Below are 18,168 nucleotides of genomic sequence, written 5' to 3'. Positions count from 1 at the left end.
AGTTTGCTTCCATATTCCGCAAAGGGTGTAGTTTGTAACGACGAGTAAGCATTTTACGGCGACAAAACAAATATTTGAAGATCGTGATACTAATAATTCTTCGAACCATCGTTCGCATCGCCTCATTCAGATGGTGGTTACCTTATACATAGGTTTAATAAAACTAGTGTTGCGTTAACGGTACTTGAATTGAATTTGAGGCAGGCATGTCCAGTGTTAGTGTCGCGGGCCCCTTTCACATGGGGAAATTCATTGCGGGCGGCAAACGTTTCTCCCAAACTTGAATACCAAGCCAACTCCGATTTACATTAGAATTTGAGCGTCGCAAAATCGAACGCCTGGATTGCACAACACTTTTGCGGATTTCTGAACACAAGATGCACATAAAGACCATGAACCATGAAATTCAACTTAACTTTTATTCGAAATGCACATGCATAGGCGTAAAAAATGAAGGGGAAAAAATAAAGTCAGCAATTTTTCTAGTGCGAAACTTGCCTTCGATTGTCATTGCTCAACTGTTCAATATCAACGGGTAGTTTTGATACCGCACAATGTAACTAACTGACTTGGCAAATTTTTGTTCGTCAGCGTACTCCTATGCTTCGATTTCATAATTTTTAAATTATAAGACTCCAAGCTCGAAACAGATTTACGGCATATATCGTTGTCTTACATCTCTTCCCAATCATTTTGATATTTCCGATTTTCATCCTCAAGCTTCATCTTTTTTTTGTTCCAGACATACCGGTGGATTTGTTTTTGTGGTTTAACAACCATCAATAAAACAAGTATACCGGTATGTGACTTCTACCTTGATGACTTTACAATGAATAGCAAACTCATGGTATCGCCACAGATGTTGCCCTTTGAGTGGCCCTCTGTGAAATCATGTTCTATGGCGCTTAACAACGCTTTTCTTATGGCGGAGTCGCGTGAAATTATAGCCTGAATTCTAGTGGGATTTGATATAATATCAGGTAATTTTTATGTTAAATATGTGTATATGTCCGTATTTATATAAAAACTTCAAGTGGGCCGCACGAATTCATCCTGTGGGTCGGTCGCATGCGGCCCGCGAGTTGAACATCCATGGGCTAGGGTATACAACGAACAGAGATATATCGTACAGGATGTAGTAGCATGAAATGTACGTATAGGTAAATTTTATTATTTTCGGATGCATGTAGACCACAGCACAAAATATAATTTTAAGGAAATATTGCAATAAGTTCTCTTTCATTTTTAGATCTAGCTGTCATCTGTACGTCTTCAGTTTAATTTTGCTTGTTTTGCTATCAGCACAATGGTTGTCTACAAACTAACTTACTTCAACATAATGGGACGGGCAGAACTGACACGCGTTATGTTCGCTCAAGCGGGTGTGGAATATGAAGATGTCAGACTCACATTCGAAGAGTGGGGGAAGTTGAAACCAAGTACGTAAAACCTATTAATGTTGGCAAACATACAGCTATGGTAAACTTAGCGTAATTGAAATGTCGTTTACGTAAGGTGAAATAAATTATCCAATTAAAGTAACCAGAGGTCATATTTAACGCCGCACAACTTGCTTCAGTTCTTTTTATATCGAACAAGACCCTGTGGCGTACAAATGGTCGCTAATATCTCGCGATAATTTGGGATCTACGTTTATATTAAAGGACCGGAAACTTTCCGGTTTGGCATTGCCGGCCAAATATTTTTCCAACAAAATACCTCGTTCAAGACACGGAATATTTATCGATCAAGTAAAGTATAATACTGGACGTAGTTTACAGCTTAGTTTGTACTTTCGTGAATTCAAATAATCATTTATGAAAATAAAGAGTTATTTTGTTTTTTGTCAAGGTAGTGTATTTGGACAACTTCCGATGCTTGAAATCGACGGTGTCCAATACTGCCAAACTCCTGCAATAAACAGTTACTTGTCAAAAAAATTCGGCTTTTCTGGGAAAACTGAGGAAGAGAGAATGCGAGTTGAAATGATTGGATTCTGTATTCACGACATGGCAATGAAGATCCCGCACATGGAGAAAGATGAGAAAAAGAAGGTATTACGCTGTCGAACAAACCTGGATTAATTCATTAAAACTCATATATCGAAACTCCGCGGGTTCGGTTTTACAAAAAAATAATTTTGAAGATTTCTGTTGAATTTCAACCGTCTTTGTAATCCTGTCCATTACTTTTATACTAGCCAGTTTCACATTAAAAACAACTTTTGGTTTCGAAAAGTTGATGAACATTTTGAGCCTAAAGTTTTCTTTGGCTGAATGCGCTATATTATATCATTTTTTATTTATATATTCAGTGCACGAAATAATATCACCAATCGATAGTAACTATTGCAACGAATCCACACCTATACTAAAATTTAACTTCAATTTTAACAGAAAGAAGGGTTCGAACGAGCGTTCAAAGAAGACGTGCCCCCTTTGTTGCAAAAACTTGAAGCAATTCTCAAACAAAACAAAAATGGTGATGGTTATTTTGTGGACGAGGTGAGTGAAGTCAAATATTCAAACCATATTTATAACTTATCACGCAAAGTTTGGCGTCTATTTGCTATTCGCCCACAAAATACTCGAGACGCTGCGTCAATGGATTGCCCAAATACATTTGAAAAGCGTATGCCATGAAAATGTAAAGTTTGGAAATTATAGTTAATATTTATTACACTTCCAGAATAGTTGTCCGTGCATTGTACGCATATTAGATTTCTGCTAGGCCTAAGTAAGCTTAGTTTGCCTTACTGATTTATAATATGCTTCTTGCCAAACAGCAATTTTGCACCTCATTTCTTGGGTTAATCTCCTTGTCATTCTGTGGGTTGATGAAAAATGCAAACAATACCTAAATTTTACTTCTTATCCATACTATGTTTTCTGAATAAATGAACGCTCAATGATGAGTACATGGAAAGCAAATCAAAATTAAAAATGGATACAGTACTTACTTTTGAGACACCCTGTATATATATACTTTTATTCATCTTTTGTAAGCGTATCAATATTGAAATACGGCTATGGAATTTTAATTTAATCTTTTGAAATATTCCTTCCAGCTCTCCTCTGCTGATATGGCCTGGATGCTGATGGCAGATTATTTTGAAATTAAGTGTCCTGACCTCTTGAAGGCTGTACCAAAACTGGCAGCCCTCGCAAAGAAAGTAGCTGAGGAGCCTAAAATTATTGCTCATAAAAAATCCAGGCCAAATACAGAAGTGTAGATGTATTACATATGCAAAAGAGGAAGTAATTCGAAAGAAATCAAATTTAATTTGAAAGCGCTGTTGCAATATTGAATGTTATTTTGCATTTATTGCATGAAAGTAGTCTGAAACTTTAAAATATATCACTCACCCGGCAAAAATATACTTCCAAAAGAGAATATATACAAAGAGTACATTGTACATTTTCTTCATCAGTTTACTTCGAATGAGAAAATACTTCTTCAACACATTAAAAAACTTTTTATCTTTCCGTTTTTTTTTGATAATTTATCGGTAGTACAGTTAGGTGTTTAACTTATAGTTCATGTCGTAACTATTACATAACAATACAGCAGTTCATAAGTGAGTTGGGTAAATCGATTTCGACATATGATTGTACCCAATAATTTCAGAAATCGATGACGTTTTGCACAAAAGTTATGTTCTCACTAGATAATGTTCCAACTCACCTCTTGGGTATAGAAGACTGAATTGTATCCTCTGCGCAGAATTGTCCATCCTCAACTCAGTTTTCTGCCGAAGTGCCCTTTCTGCTGCCTGGGTATGTCAATGACAAAAATATTGATTATCTGGGTACAACACCTCCGAAAAAAGTCTTACAGAGAACCTTTGACTCAATATATTGCGCAGCATTGGGAAGCCATTTTCAAACATTACATAGCTGGTTCATATTGGTCTGAAAACGCAAATGAAGCGGTGAATAATTACGCGACGGTGCTGAGAAAGTGCTGGGCATCATTTGGGCGACGTAGAGGAGTGGTTTAAAGCAAGACAGGGCGATCCACCACATATCAAATCACTCCCTCGACTGGATAAGAGAGCGATTTCAAAAAAAAAGTTGGTCAGCGAGAACCGAGAAGTGTGACGTCGACTGAGTGAGTACCTCATTCATTGGACTTGTGCACATCAGAATTTCATCTGTGAGGATATTCGGAGAAAAACGTTTATCAGAACATTCTCGAACAATCAGTGAACTCAAAACTGCAATTCCAACACAAATCAGAAATATCTTCATAGCGGAGTGTGTGTGTTTGTTGACTGTTTTGCGCAACGCGTGCAAGTCTTTCTCCTATACTTTGAGGTGATTTGGAACTTTCGTGCAAAGCGTCCTAGATTACTGAAACTTTCGGGTACAATTATGCACAACCAGAAGTTGAAGCATAAGCAAAATCTAATTGCGTCAAAGGTACCATGCTCAGCGCCGTAAGGCGTTTAAACGCAGTATTCAGAGTTCAATTCTTCGTTTTAGAGTAGACGAACACGAATTGGAGGAGTTGATAATCCATTGATACAGGCATCTCTTGTTAGCTCATCACCGTAGTGGTCTGCAGTACAGCTATAAATTTACATTCTCTAGCTAGTCATCAAAGATAATAAAAACCCTGTAAGCGTTTCTCCGGGTTTCTGGCTTGTACAGTTCCATTACATTTGAACCCGTAATTTGAATCCACGAAAATTGCACCTGTATACTATTGCACCTATGGAAATTTTTTTTACTGATATTTGAAACCATACTAACCCTAACCCATGGATTTTAGCACCCTCGTATAGATTAAACCCGCGGATATACGGTTACAAATGTATGGGTTCAAATGTACGTGAGTTCAATTGTACGGCCACTTTCGGCTCTTATGTGGTTTAGTTTTTGGAAAAGATACGTCTATCATGGGAATACAATACCATATTCTTTTATCTGTAGGTCATTTCGTTTTGGACGCGCATATACATAACGTACAGGTCGGTTAATGCGAACAGTGTTTTGCACACGGGACCGTATTCCACTATTTACTACAACGTCAGTAATATACTCACAAAGGACATTGGTTTATTTGTTAAGCCAGAAAGCTCAAAATATGCTGACTTTACGAGAGCCACTTTGGAGAAATTGCAGTAGCATTGATCTTGATTCACATAATTATCTAGTAATAAATATTCATGATAATTATAGTCTGTTCATTTTGATCTGTACTACAATTTTTTTGGGAGTATCTATGTGGCAACGATGATTTCCCAGTGGTTAATGCCGCATAAGGCCACTGGTGTTATAACATAAGCGAATAAAACGTATGAATAACATACTATATGCTATATAAATAGGCCAACTTGAACAGCTGATATTTTAAAATAAATGCTCATAAATACTTGCAACTAAACACATTTTAGCTTCGCAACAGATTTTGTAAATATCCGATGGCCATTTAAAATATTCCAACGTATAAACTGTGACCATATATACTTAAAGAATATATTGCTTTGCCTGCATGACTAAGGGAAAATAGAATGAATTCAATTGAAAATCACAATGGTTACTAATCGGACTAGATCATCTGAAGTATAACGTCATGGACTGGGGACAAATAGCTAAATAATGCCATGGAGTTTGCTTAGATACAAAGCAAAAGGTGTAGATTATAACGACGAGTAAACTTTTCACGGCGATGAAACAAATATTTGAAGGTCGTGATATTAATGATTCTTCAATTCACAGCCTCTATTTATGGAAGTTCGTGCGTCGAAAAAAAAATAGAATGAAGAAAGCATGGTATAAGATGATGAGAAACGTTGACATCGTCTCATTTAGCTGGTTGGTGTATAGGTTTAATGAAAACCCGTGTTGCGTTACGGTGCTTCAATTAAATTCAATGTCCAATATAAGGGAATACTACCAATAAAAGATATATTGTACAGGGTTAGTAGAATCAGCACAAAATTGAATTTTGAGCAAATATTGCAATAAATTCTCTTTCATTTACAGATCGAGCTATTAGCCGTACGACTTCAGTTTAATTTTACTTGCTTTTCCCGATTATCACAATGGTTGTCTACAAACTAACATATTTCAATATCATGGGACGAGCAGAACTGACACGCGTTATGTTCGCTCAAGCGGGTGTAAAATATGAGGATGTCAGACTCACACCCGAAGAGTGGGGGAAGATGAAACCAAGTACGTAGAACTTATTAATGTTGCCAAAGAGACAATTAGTGTAAGCATGGCATAATTTGAATGTAGTTCACGCAGAGTAAAATAAAGTATGCAATTTACAGTATAGTGACCAGATGTGATATTTTACCCTGTACATCTTGCTTTAGGTCCTTTTATTCGGAACAAGACCCTATAGCGTCCAATCGGTAGTTGATATCTCGCGATATTTTAAGACCTACGTTTATATTAAATGACCGGAATCTTTATGAGACATTGCCTGCTCAATAATACTCCAACAACAAAATATCTCCTCTAAGACAGGGTATATAGATCAATTAAGTAAATACACTATCTGACCACGATTTAAAGGTCGGTTTCTACCTTCTTGAATTCAAGTAACCATATCGTAACCAACATTCAAATATCGTGTTGTTTTGTTTTCTATTAAGGTAGCGTATTTGGACAACTTCCAATGCTTGAAGTCGACGGTGTCCAATACTGCCAAAGTCCTGCGATAAATAGTTATTTGTCAAAAAAATTCGGCTTTTCTGGGAAAACTGAGGAAGAGAGAATGCGAGTTGAAATGATTGGATTCTGTATTCACGACATGGCAATGAAGATCCCGTACATGGAAAAAGATGAGCAAAAGAGGGTATTGCGTAGTCGAAAATGTAGTTTTGTTATTCTATTTTTCGGCGTTTCAAATCTGATTGATTCAAGAATGTTCATATATTGATGCAATAATTAGACATAGCATACACCCTACTATATAATCTGCAATCTTTGTAATCCTGTCCATTACTCTCTAACTATAGCCAGTTGTGCAGTAAAAACAACTTGCCATTTCAAAAACTTGATGTAAAATTTTGTGCCTAAAGATTTCTTTGGCTAAATGCGCAATACTATTTTTGTTTATGTATGTAGAGCCAGAAACAATATCAACAATCCGTAGTAACTGTTGCCATACATTCATGCCCGTTAAAATTAACTTTAATTGTAACAGAAAGAAGGGTTCGAACGAGCGTTCAAAGAAGAAATTCCCCCTTTGTTGCAAAAAATTGAAGCACTTCTCAAACAAAACAAAAATGGTGATGGTTATTTTGTGGGCGAGGTGAGTAAAGTCAAATATTCAAACCATAATCATAACTTATCGCGAAAAGTTTGGCGTCCATTTGCTATTCGCCAACACAATACTCGAGATGCTACGTCAATAGATTGTTTGAATACATTTGAAAAGCGTATGCTAAGAAGTTTGAAAGTTAAACTTAACATTCATTACACCCACACAACAGCGGTCCGAGCACTGTATGCTTAAAAAAGGTTGACAATTACATTTATTTATTAAGCATAAAGGCATCAAATTGCTAGAAAACGTAATTTTTTAGTTCTTTCTGTGGGGGTGATCTAATTGAAAGTATATATATACATATATTATAATATTAAATATAATATATTAAATATTCCTTTCAGCTCTCGTCTGCTGATATGGGCTGGATGCTGATGGCAGATTATTTTAAACTTAAGTGCCCTGACCTCTTGAAGGCTGTGCCAAAACTGGCAGCCCTCGCAAAGAAAGTAGCTGCGGAGCCTAAAATTAGTGCCTGGATAAAGTCTAGGCCAAAAACAGAAATGTAGATGTATTACACTTCCAAACGAGCAATTATTTCAGAAGAATTCAAGTTTAATTCGAGAAAGCTGTTGCAATATTGAATGTTGTTTTTCATTTATTAGATGGAAGTAGATTGAAATATTGAAATATATCATTCACAAGCAAAAATATGTTTCTGGTAGAGAATTCGAATGTATGTGTTACGTTACTTCATCGCTTCAAGACAGATGATGAATTGGGCTCTAAAGCAATATAATGAATAGGCCACACAGTTATATTCGCGCTGTGAACCGCTGGAGGTCCACCTGAACCCCGCTGGAATGCTCGGTACTAAGCTTTTCGTGATAGTTTCTCATTTTTGTAGATCAAATTTATCGTGTAAATAATTCGGAGTTTGAATGTCTACAATTAGACAAATAATATTTTGAGATTTATTCGCCATGTTAGTGGCTAAACTTTCTAAATTTATAACTTTTGTTCTACTATTTCAATCTAGTCTAATGTATTGACGAACGCGCATTGAAAATACGAATCGAATGATGTAAATGCTTTTTATTTTGGTTCACTTGATCGAAGCTATTCGTGAATTTCTTCGAATAAATAAAAATTTCGATGACTAATAATTTGCAGGATTTTAATCGAATTTTGAATATAAAGTCATTTCTGTTTTACTTAGGTTAATTAATTAAGATCTACTCAAATATGTCAAAAAATGTTGCCAACTTCAATATAACAAGTTTTTCATTTTGAGGTCAAAGTTTAAAATTGTATCCCAAACCCCTACGTAAGATGAATATATATATACTTTTATCTATCTACTAATGCAAAAATTTTAGCAGACCTCCGCAGGAAGATTTTTATCTATTCCAGGGGGTTCACTCTGACACAAACAAGGGCTGGATATGAATATATTCAGAACTTGGACTAATTGCTTCATTCTATTTCAAATCGGGTTTGAATATTACATAAATTTATTTCATATTCTTTGTAGGTGGAAATCAAATCTTGTTCCACTGTTTTTCATACGCTTAGATACAATTAACAGGGAGACTCGTATATCCATCCATATGTATGACGTCATTAGTCCCCCTTTTAACTGTTTGCTGAAATCTCACCCTGGACTAATATTGTTCAAATTAAAAGTGAAAAGATAAAATGGCTTTGCGAGGAAAATGCATTTGAAACTGCTTAAAGAGTAAAATCTTAATCACAACAATATATAATAGACGAATGACGTCACAGGTCCCCGATTGACTGTTCGGTATGTTGTTACCCTAACTCATCAATTGTCCGATGTAAAAGTGTCAAAATAAATTAGGGACTCTTTGAGGGGACATTTTTTCTATGTTCTAAATCCTTTCAGTTTTCTTCTACTGATGCACAGCATGCTATGCCAAGGCCCCGTTAAAGCGTCTCGGGCCATTTTAAATTTTGTATCACATCGCTTTCATGGTGTTCCCCTAACATCGTATTTCGTATGTGTCCCCTAAGACCTAAACCACCGATAATCCATATATGCGACATGGTATATATACTCTGCGTGGATAAGCTTAAACTAACGAAGACAGTCGGTGACCGTACATTTGAACCCATGTCTATATCCGCGGGTTCAATCAATATGCGGGTGCTGAAACCCATGGGTTAGGGTTAGTATGGGTTCAACTATCCGTACAACAAAAAAATTTCCATAGGTGCAATAGTATGCAGGTGCAATTGTCATGGGTTCAAATGTACGTGGGTTCAAATGTAATGGAACCGTTTTGTAATGGTGTCAATCCTACAGAGATGTATATAACACATGTATGTTTTTGTTACAAGTAGTAGATATAAAAAAATGATTAAATATTTATCGACTACGAGACGTCCGGGCTCTGCCGTTTTGGAGCCTGATTATATATCATGATCAAACAATGCGATCAAATTATTACAAGTTCAGCAGAATTGAAGGTTTGCTTCAAAGGCAGATTAAATCAACTATTTTATGTTTTGCTACCAACCGGTTTGTTACGGATGTAAAAAGTTGTCAAGTCAAACATCTATTGGACGTAATTATGAGTTTTTAGAGAAACGATTTCGTGAGATGACGGAAAGTATATATTAATTACGGTGAAATTCACATATGCCTATGATTTTTCTAAAACACTGTGCAGACAAACCTTGATTTACATGCATTTCTACCTTACTATTAAGGGTACTTATGATTAGTACCTCTTTACAATGTACAGTACAATTTACAGTTTATACACAAATTTTGCACGCACTGCAGATGGAGTTTACAAAGATGCCAATCGTGAGTTTTAAAAAGAGTAAACAAAATGATTTAGTCATTAACGAATCATTGAATTAATTATCGTGATTATGATTTAGCGGTAAATGATATGTAAACAATCCAACAACTTATGTACCATTTAATTCGACGATGCCTCACTTTGAAGAGATGCAGGTAGAGATGTTGCGATGGAGATTTATACAAAAGGCGACATGGATTCGATTTAAACAATATACATAAACTTATGATGCATGGCCATACGCAATGCAATTACAACGAGTGTTTTCTCTTATAAATGATGGCGAGAATAGTGTCAGTTTAAGAGAGCGAATATTTTCAACTTGCAATGCGAATAAATTCAACATCACAGTGGTCTTCTAGATATCCTAGGTGCAGTCCACGGGGTCAAATTACGTGTGTACTGTCACCGAATTGACGTGTCTACGTCAATATAAGTCAGTACATGACGTAGTGAAATATATAATGTGGAACTCGTGTCGTGCTTGAAATATCTCAACCACGTCCTGCTGTAGGTTTATCAGGGGTATCAAGATTCAATGAATTTGTAGCAATTGATTTAAATCAATTAGAATCTAATCTCTGGTACATGCACATGAGCGATAATTTCACCAGATTCAGCAATGCTGTTATCGTGAGGTCTAAATCTTCATCAACAATTGCAAACAAATTTTTGCTCTACGGCAGGGGTCGGCGAGTAATATAATCTGGCCCGCGACGCTTCACTGAATAATAGTAACAAAACAGCTGTTTTGACGATAGACGACAGAATTTATTGTGAGGCACGTGTAGACTAAATTATATTATATTCTAAGTATATAATTCACAATTACTCAGCCTATAATTTAATTATAATTAGTTAAATTGTAACAAAACACAGGAAAGTGGATGTTTAGTGCAAAGGGTTTAATGGCGCAGAGAAATATTCAAATGAATTTTTGTGAGATGTAATGCAATGAAGAAATAAATCTATATACTATTCGAGTCAACTTTTTAAAAATGTGTGCGGCCGGCCAATGACTTGCAACCCTTAATTTTGGCCCGCGAGTGACAAAAGGTTGCCGACCCCTGCTCTACGGGATAAGTATTTTTGGATCTCCACAAGAGGTGTTTACTGATAATTGGCATAATTTATTATTCATGAATTTATGGACAAGTGTGATAACTTCAATATCATTGTCAACACTTCTCTGCATACTCTTGGTGGAGTTTGTGTTAGACATAACCAAGTATTGACAAATATGCTGCGCAAGATTAGAAATGATGTGCGTACTGATGGAGGAGTCTTGATCGCATGGGTCGTAAATGCAAAATTTTTTTGACTATTAATGAAGGATTCAGTCCGACTCAACATGTTTTCGGTCAGAATAACAAACTTTTTTCAGTTTTAGTAGATAAACTACCTGAGTTAGAAGGAAAGACTGAAGACAGTTTGTCAACATAATATCAGCTCTTCATGCTACAAGACGCGCATTCATTTTCTAGCTAATATTCTGAGGGAATTCAAATAGCTTTGCGGAAACATATCAGGCAAGATTCTTTTAATTTCATAGCACGAGATCGGATATATATATACCAAGAGACAAAATAGTTATAAATGGAAACAATCCGCGATTCTGACAAAAGTTGCCCTTGCGGTGTGGCTCAACGGGCTAAGCGTTAGGAATACGCTCGCCACCGCACCTCTAATTACTCTGCGTGGGTTCGCAGGTTCGAATCCCATGCAGGGATGGTTATGTGCGAGAGGATTGCTGGACTCCTCGCCGTCGTTGGGTGGTTCACGTAACCGCTGGTCGGTTACGGCTTCCTCCACCACCAAGTCCATGCTTCCGAAAACAAACAATACAGTAAAAACTAATCCCATACCCGACTTGGAATGGTAACCGGACGAGAGGCCGTGGTTCGCCATATGGATAAGCCGTCTTATCGGCTTTCCTCTCCCCCGGGATAAATATGTAAATCCTATCCTATCCTAAATCGCACACGTTGATAGGAACCACTCTTTTGAAATGTAAAAAAAAGCATTTTTTTGTATCGTACATAGCAAATTTTTAAAAGCAAATGCTTTTAGATCGTCAAGACTCTAGAAAACCACCGTTTCCGCCCTTTGGTCTGACCCAACTAGCTGTCACGGACTAAGTTATCAATTACAATTTTCAGAACCTCCGTTGGAAATATCTGGCTATTTTGCGTGTTGATTCTAACTTTTCGAGAATGCGCAATCGCCCTTTGTTTATCTTTTTTTCCGTTGGAGGACGATATCTCTCACCTTGACAACCATTAACAGACGAAAATACTTCATTCTGTAATTTCTCAAATCCAGGGGAAGGTCGCTACGCTACCCGTGAGGGGAAAAGTAAGGAAAAATCTTGAGAAAGTATAAAGAGGAGGCTCGTTTGGTGTTTGATAGATGCACAAATATCGTCGCCCGCGAGAGGGTGAAAATTCGTCCGGCGCTCTGCCCCCGACACCTTTAGTTAGAATTTCAAATATCACGCCTGAAAATAGTAAATATATCGAAAATATCGGTCTTAATTTAGCCGATATCGGTCTTAATTTAGCCGATACAGATACATGGTCGATGACGAAAAAGTGGCCGATATTGCCTATACCGATACATAGGTACATATGTACTGTACAATTGCTTTCCGAAATTTTAAAATACCATGAGCATATACAACAGAGCCATATTTGGCTCTCGAGCCATGGTTTCCTAACCACTGCCATAAGACCTTTGCGCCAGCCCTTGCATATACATAGAGAGAGTCTGAAGTCAGAACATCTTTTTAATTTGGCATTAATTTTTGCCCTACTCAAAAGTTATATGGACGAGTTACATAAAATTACATAAACATGAACAAAGTTAGTCGTAGTCCTTGTAAAACGAATAAATTGAAATGAAAAACATTCATGAGAGTTAATGACGATAATGTTATGACAAAATAATATATACATAAAACTATTAAGATCTCAACATGTTAACAAATAGCACAAAAAACTATGAAATATTTCCATTTTGATTATAATATAGTAATGACCTGTTACCAAAACAACATTCCGTTGCTTTGTTTTCTAAAATCTAGGGCCCGTGACTTGGTTCGTAAATTGAGGCATTGTTTGAGTCATCGCCTTCGGCTTTGATCCATCCAGTTAATTTAAAACCGCAATGCTGTGTCAAAACCAACTTTAGAAATTTACCCATATCGAAGTAATTTCGATTTAGATGAGAACTATTTAATAAATATTCTCTGTCGAATACTAGCAGTCCTAACTTTCTACTCATATAAGTCGTGACGGTGTTGTACGTGCCATCCAATGTTAGCGTAACCGCGGGAGCAAGCTCACAAGCACCAGAACTGCTGCTTGGGCAGTTTTTCCCATAACGGCCATCGCATAATTCGTGTAAACAAACCTCGACGAACCCAACACTTTAAAACTTTGAGACGTTCCTGGTATATGCAAAAAGGTTTCATCACTCCTCGCAGCAATCTGCCAACTGGTAAGTTCACAAATATTGAACTGTTCGATTCTACAGATGCTGGTAGAATTGGATGTTTTGTTCGAAGAACGGGAACATAACCCCAGAACCGTACACAAATCGGTTCAAGAACAATACATGCTTTCCCAATTGACAGCGTTTCTTCAGGTCGTAGCGTAACAGACTTCATGGAGGTTTGCGCGACGACACATGCGATGTCATGACCAAATTTGATGTAGATTAAGCGATCCTCCCATTTGGTGTCCGATGATACCACAAATATCCGTTCGCTTTCCGACGTTAAACTTTCCGCAGGAACTGCTACATGCAGAATATCACCGATAATTTTGATATTGGGTTTCGTGTCTTCTTCATCTAGCAACGTGATGTCGTCCAAGCTAACCTCTGCGTAGCCATCGTGTACTGTACTTTTAACGTGTGCTAAACCTTTACGATTCAAATCGTTTAATATGACGAGCATTTTTTATTAATTCCTGTAAAATTTAAAATATTGTGTTCATGTGACGTTTTAACTATTTAGGTACTTACTATCAGAAGGATATCCGGAAAAATAGTTTCTAACTGCAGTTTGCTTAAATACTTGGGTATTTTGCGAGTGCCAACATACGGGTTTCAGAAAGCTGAACTAAGGAGCTGAACTCAATTAGTAAATTTTGAAGATGTTGTTACGTTGTAAACGTACGTCTGTCGTATATTTTGCCACTGTATGCAGTGCATCGTGCTCTGCCTTGCATCCAATCATTGTAGACCCATTATTACCCTTTGTTTGTAGCGTAAATTATTATCTATTGTCTGGTTTAGCGTTTTCCTTTCGGTCATTTGCATCACGTATTCATCGTGTAAAGAGTCGCAGATATTTGTCTGTATTGTGGACTGTTTATTTATCTGTTATATATTGTAATTGTATTAGCCTCCCGGATCGGAAAACGTTTGGTGAGAAATTTGCCTTTTGTTGTTGTTATATGCTTTGACTTATGTTAATCAATTTTGTTTTATTTATTTAAGAAAACCGCCGTTCTTTGCCAAGAATATAAAGAAGTGATTTCTGCAGGTGTCTTGTTTGTGGACAAAGGGGCTGAGAGTGGCGCGTTCGATACGTTTTCATTGTGTCTCGTCGATATAGATTCCGGGCTATCAAAAGACGTGACAGATGTTATTCAGTTTTTCCTTCACTTATAAAAATTACAATTTTACTACTTCCCGACGCCTATGTAGTGCGTGTGTTCGCGATGACACATAATGTAAATGTATTCCGTTAATGTTGATAGCGAACTCCATCAGGCGACGAACTTCAGACAACTGAGAGTGCCGACGTGAAACTAATGAGCACTCGCTATTTCAAATACCACAACAACTCTTGCCATTAGAGCGTATATTACTTTTTACCGGTGACCGTACATTTGAACCCATGCGTATATCCACGGGTTCAATCTATATGCGGGTGCTAAAACCCATGGGTTAGGGTTAGTATGGGTTTAACTATCCGTGAAACAAAAAAAATTCCATAGGTGCAATAGCATACATGTGCAATTGTCATGGGTTCAAATGTACGTGGGTTCAAATGTAATGGAACCCTTTTTACCTACTAACATTCACTATAGCTCCAATCTAAACAAATGATTGAGATCCTTCACATTTTTGTAAAGGTAGTTATAGAACGCACATCACAAATGCTACGATGTTGAACTGAGAATCCGCGGTATATATACGAGTGACTCTGTGAAAAAGATAATTGTGATTTGAACCCATTGTCGAAGTTGCGCAATAAGTCGTTCTAAAATAAACATATTATAACTTAACGTAAAAAAGATACTAGCTGTCTATATCGCTGTTTCATACAAAAAATTTCCATTATTCACATTCACGTTTACTTGTTAAATGATTATAAATTTTGTAAATTAATTTTGTGAAATAAAAGTCTCGTCTTGCGTTACAACAGTTTTCGCAGTATCTTTTTATATCTACTACTTAATTTATTTAAAAAAAAATTCATCATTTTAAACTTTTTAAAACCGGAAATAGTTTTAGGTACAATTTCAATCAGGCTTACAATCGTTTATTTTATAATTGTTTGTTCTCAAACTGACTTGTCAGACATTTCAAGTTATTTTGAATCTCGGACGTACCTTAATAAAAGTCACAATGGAAATAACCTGAACTATTACTCACGACTTTAAAACGTCACTAGCACGAAACGACCAGTCCACTGTCACGAATTACACATCAATAACGAAAACTCATTTTGCACATAAAACCAAATATATATAAGTAATGTGAATACAAATTTGTACAAGTTGTATTACGCTGGCATACGTAGATTTGTCACAAATCACACGGAGAAAATAACATTTTTAAATGAGATATAAAGCATATAGTACATTTTTTAAGAACTAGATTGTTCATTGGTTCGTGCTCTTTTAGGAGGCATATTATTGCCCTCCGACACCTCAAGGGGTCCACTTTCACTCCAACCGTGGTAATTTCTCACCAAGTACTTTGAGCTCGCTTATGTGCAATTTGAAACTGCTTGTCAGCGTGTCCGACCCACTTTTTCCTGGCCTAAACCAACCTAATACACGGAATCTTTTGTGTAGTCGCAATGTATTCTTCAAAAAACGCAACATTTCAACATAATTTAATTTACTTGAAGCCACTTTCAGGAATGAATGATCGAAAACGGCAAGAGCGATCGTTTTGCTACTGTAAGGCTCCCATTCGACGTCAAGTCCCGGAATGTCAATCCCAATTCTTACAACACTCGTGCATACACACTTTCCAGTGGCGGCGCGTCAATAGAGCCAACCGGGGCAATGCCCCGGTTGTTTTTTCGGTATAATAAAAAATATTCGAAAAATACCTCAATATCGGTTGCACAGACTGTCTACACTAGCCATATTCTCCCGACATGGTTCATTTTTCGCTCGCAAAGCCTTCGCCGAACGGTCGACGGGGCGACGCCGATTTTGCCCCGGTTGCTCATTGTATATCGTATTCTCTCTTTTATCTTCCACTCGCCGCGTTTGTCTCGTTTGTTTTCTGTTTCTTTTACTAAATCATCGGGGCTAGCCCTGAAATTATGGCGACACAATGCCGACGTTTCTTACAACAACGTGTTGACATATTACACGCATTCCTTCTCGTTCGTTGGTTGCTTGATAAGTTGATAGTTTCCTCGCCTTCGTTTTTGTCGCTTGTTTCGCTATTTGAATCAGTTAGAGACCTTTAGTCCATTTGCTTTCGATTTTCCACATTCCTTTTGAGCTCCTCACTTCTTTCCGGCTTCGCATTTCTTAGCCTTAGACCTCATAATGAATAAGGTTGATGCACTACTTCGCACTTCGTTTTCGCAGCTGCCGCTGGAACAAAAATTAGAGGTACAACGTCTTGGGCCTTATCAACCAAAAAATTGTTCACTGGAACAATCCCATGACGGAGGAGAGCGTCGGCCTACATTCTGCGCAGAAACTTGGTATAAAAAACACGAATGGTTGTGTTACAGCGAGGACAAAAATGCAATTTTTTGTTTTTATTGCCTACTTTTTGCTACCGCCCGTGACTGACGTTGGTGTAAATTTGGTTTTAGAGATCTTAAACATCTTTCCGAGCGCGCCAGGGATCATCAATCTTCTATGGAGCATCTGGACAATGCAGTAAAATACCGAACATTCGGAAATGTTAATATTGCAGCACAATTGGATGAAGAACGCGCGGTTTCTATTCGTCGGCACAACCAAAACGTCGAGAAAAACCGCCATGCTCTCGGTCGATTGATAGATGTTTTTCATTGGTTGTCACGAGCTGTCCCTCCGTGGGCACGATGAACGGGCTGGCTCTTCTAATAGAGGGGTATTTTTGGATATGGTGGAATACACCGCATCCCTAGATACAGTATTGAGAGATCATCTTGATGCCGCAACTGTTTCGAAAGGGACATCCAAGGATATCCAAAATGATTTGCTCGACTCAATGTATAAAATTTATTTACAACATTTGGCTCTGGAAATTGAGAATTGCCAGTTCCTTTCGATTCAGTCTGACGAGACAACTGACATCACGTGCGTTTCCCAACTGGCTGTGATTTTTCGGTTTGTGAAAGATGGTAAACCTACCGAGAGATTTCACAGCTTTGTACCAATCGTTGATCGCGCGGCTTGCGGGATATCGGCTGTACTGAAAGAAGTGTTACAGCCTTACAACGCGAAGTCAAAATTGATAGCTCAAACTTATGACGGCGCGGCAGTCATGAGTGGGTCGAAACATGGTGTTCAAGTTTATATAAAAGAAGATTTTCCTCATGCGCATTTTTCACATTGTTATGCACACCAATTTAACCTCGTTATTAAAAATATGTGTCTTGATACCCCTCTCGTCCGTATATTTTTTGCAAATGTTTCGGGTCATTTTTTCTCCACAATATTCTATCACGTGGATGTATTATACGGCGCATTGCAGTCAAGACTAATGGATGGAGCGTCTATGCAGTCGTGTATTTCAGACTTCTGCGATGCTGTATCTCGTATCCGGGAAACAATAAAATACGACGACACATGGAGTGCTTCTTCACGCCGCGGGCAAACAACGCAGCGTTTGATTTTGTCTGCAAAGGAATGCT

General features: G+C 37.4%; 1 protein-coding gene across 1 annotated transcript; it reads left to right on the top strand.

The window, feature by feature from the left end:
• The first annotated feature begins 1,229 nt into the window (after positions 1–1,229).
• On the top strand, positions 1,230–7,951 carry LOC120332881 (uncharacterized). The gene is made up of 8 exons (XM_039400211.2): positions 1,230–1,439; positions 1,852–2,054; positions 2,397–2,504; positions 3,068–3,230; positions 6,027–6,182; positions 6,611–6,813; positions 7,165–7,272; positions 7,632–7,951. Exons 1-8 carry the CDS (start codon positions 1,307–1,309, stop codon positions 7,794–7,796), a joined length of 1,239 nt encoding a protein of 412 aa, XP_039256145.2. The 5' UTR covers positions 1,230–1,306; the 3' UTR covers positions 7,797–7,951.
• The last annotated feature ends 10,217 nt before the right edge of the window (positions 7,952–18,168 follow it).

The sequence above is a fragment of the Styela clava genome, chromosome 13 (genome assembly GCF_964204865.1).
Source record: "Styela clava chromosome 13, kaStyClav1.hap1.2, whole genome shotgun sequence".
Lineage (NCBI taxonomy): Eukaryota > Metazoa > Chordata > Ascidiacea > Stolidobranchia > Styelidae > Styela > Styela clava.
Note: the sequence above shows the minus strand (reverse complement) of the source record. Positions and strands in the feature narration are given on the sequence as shown.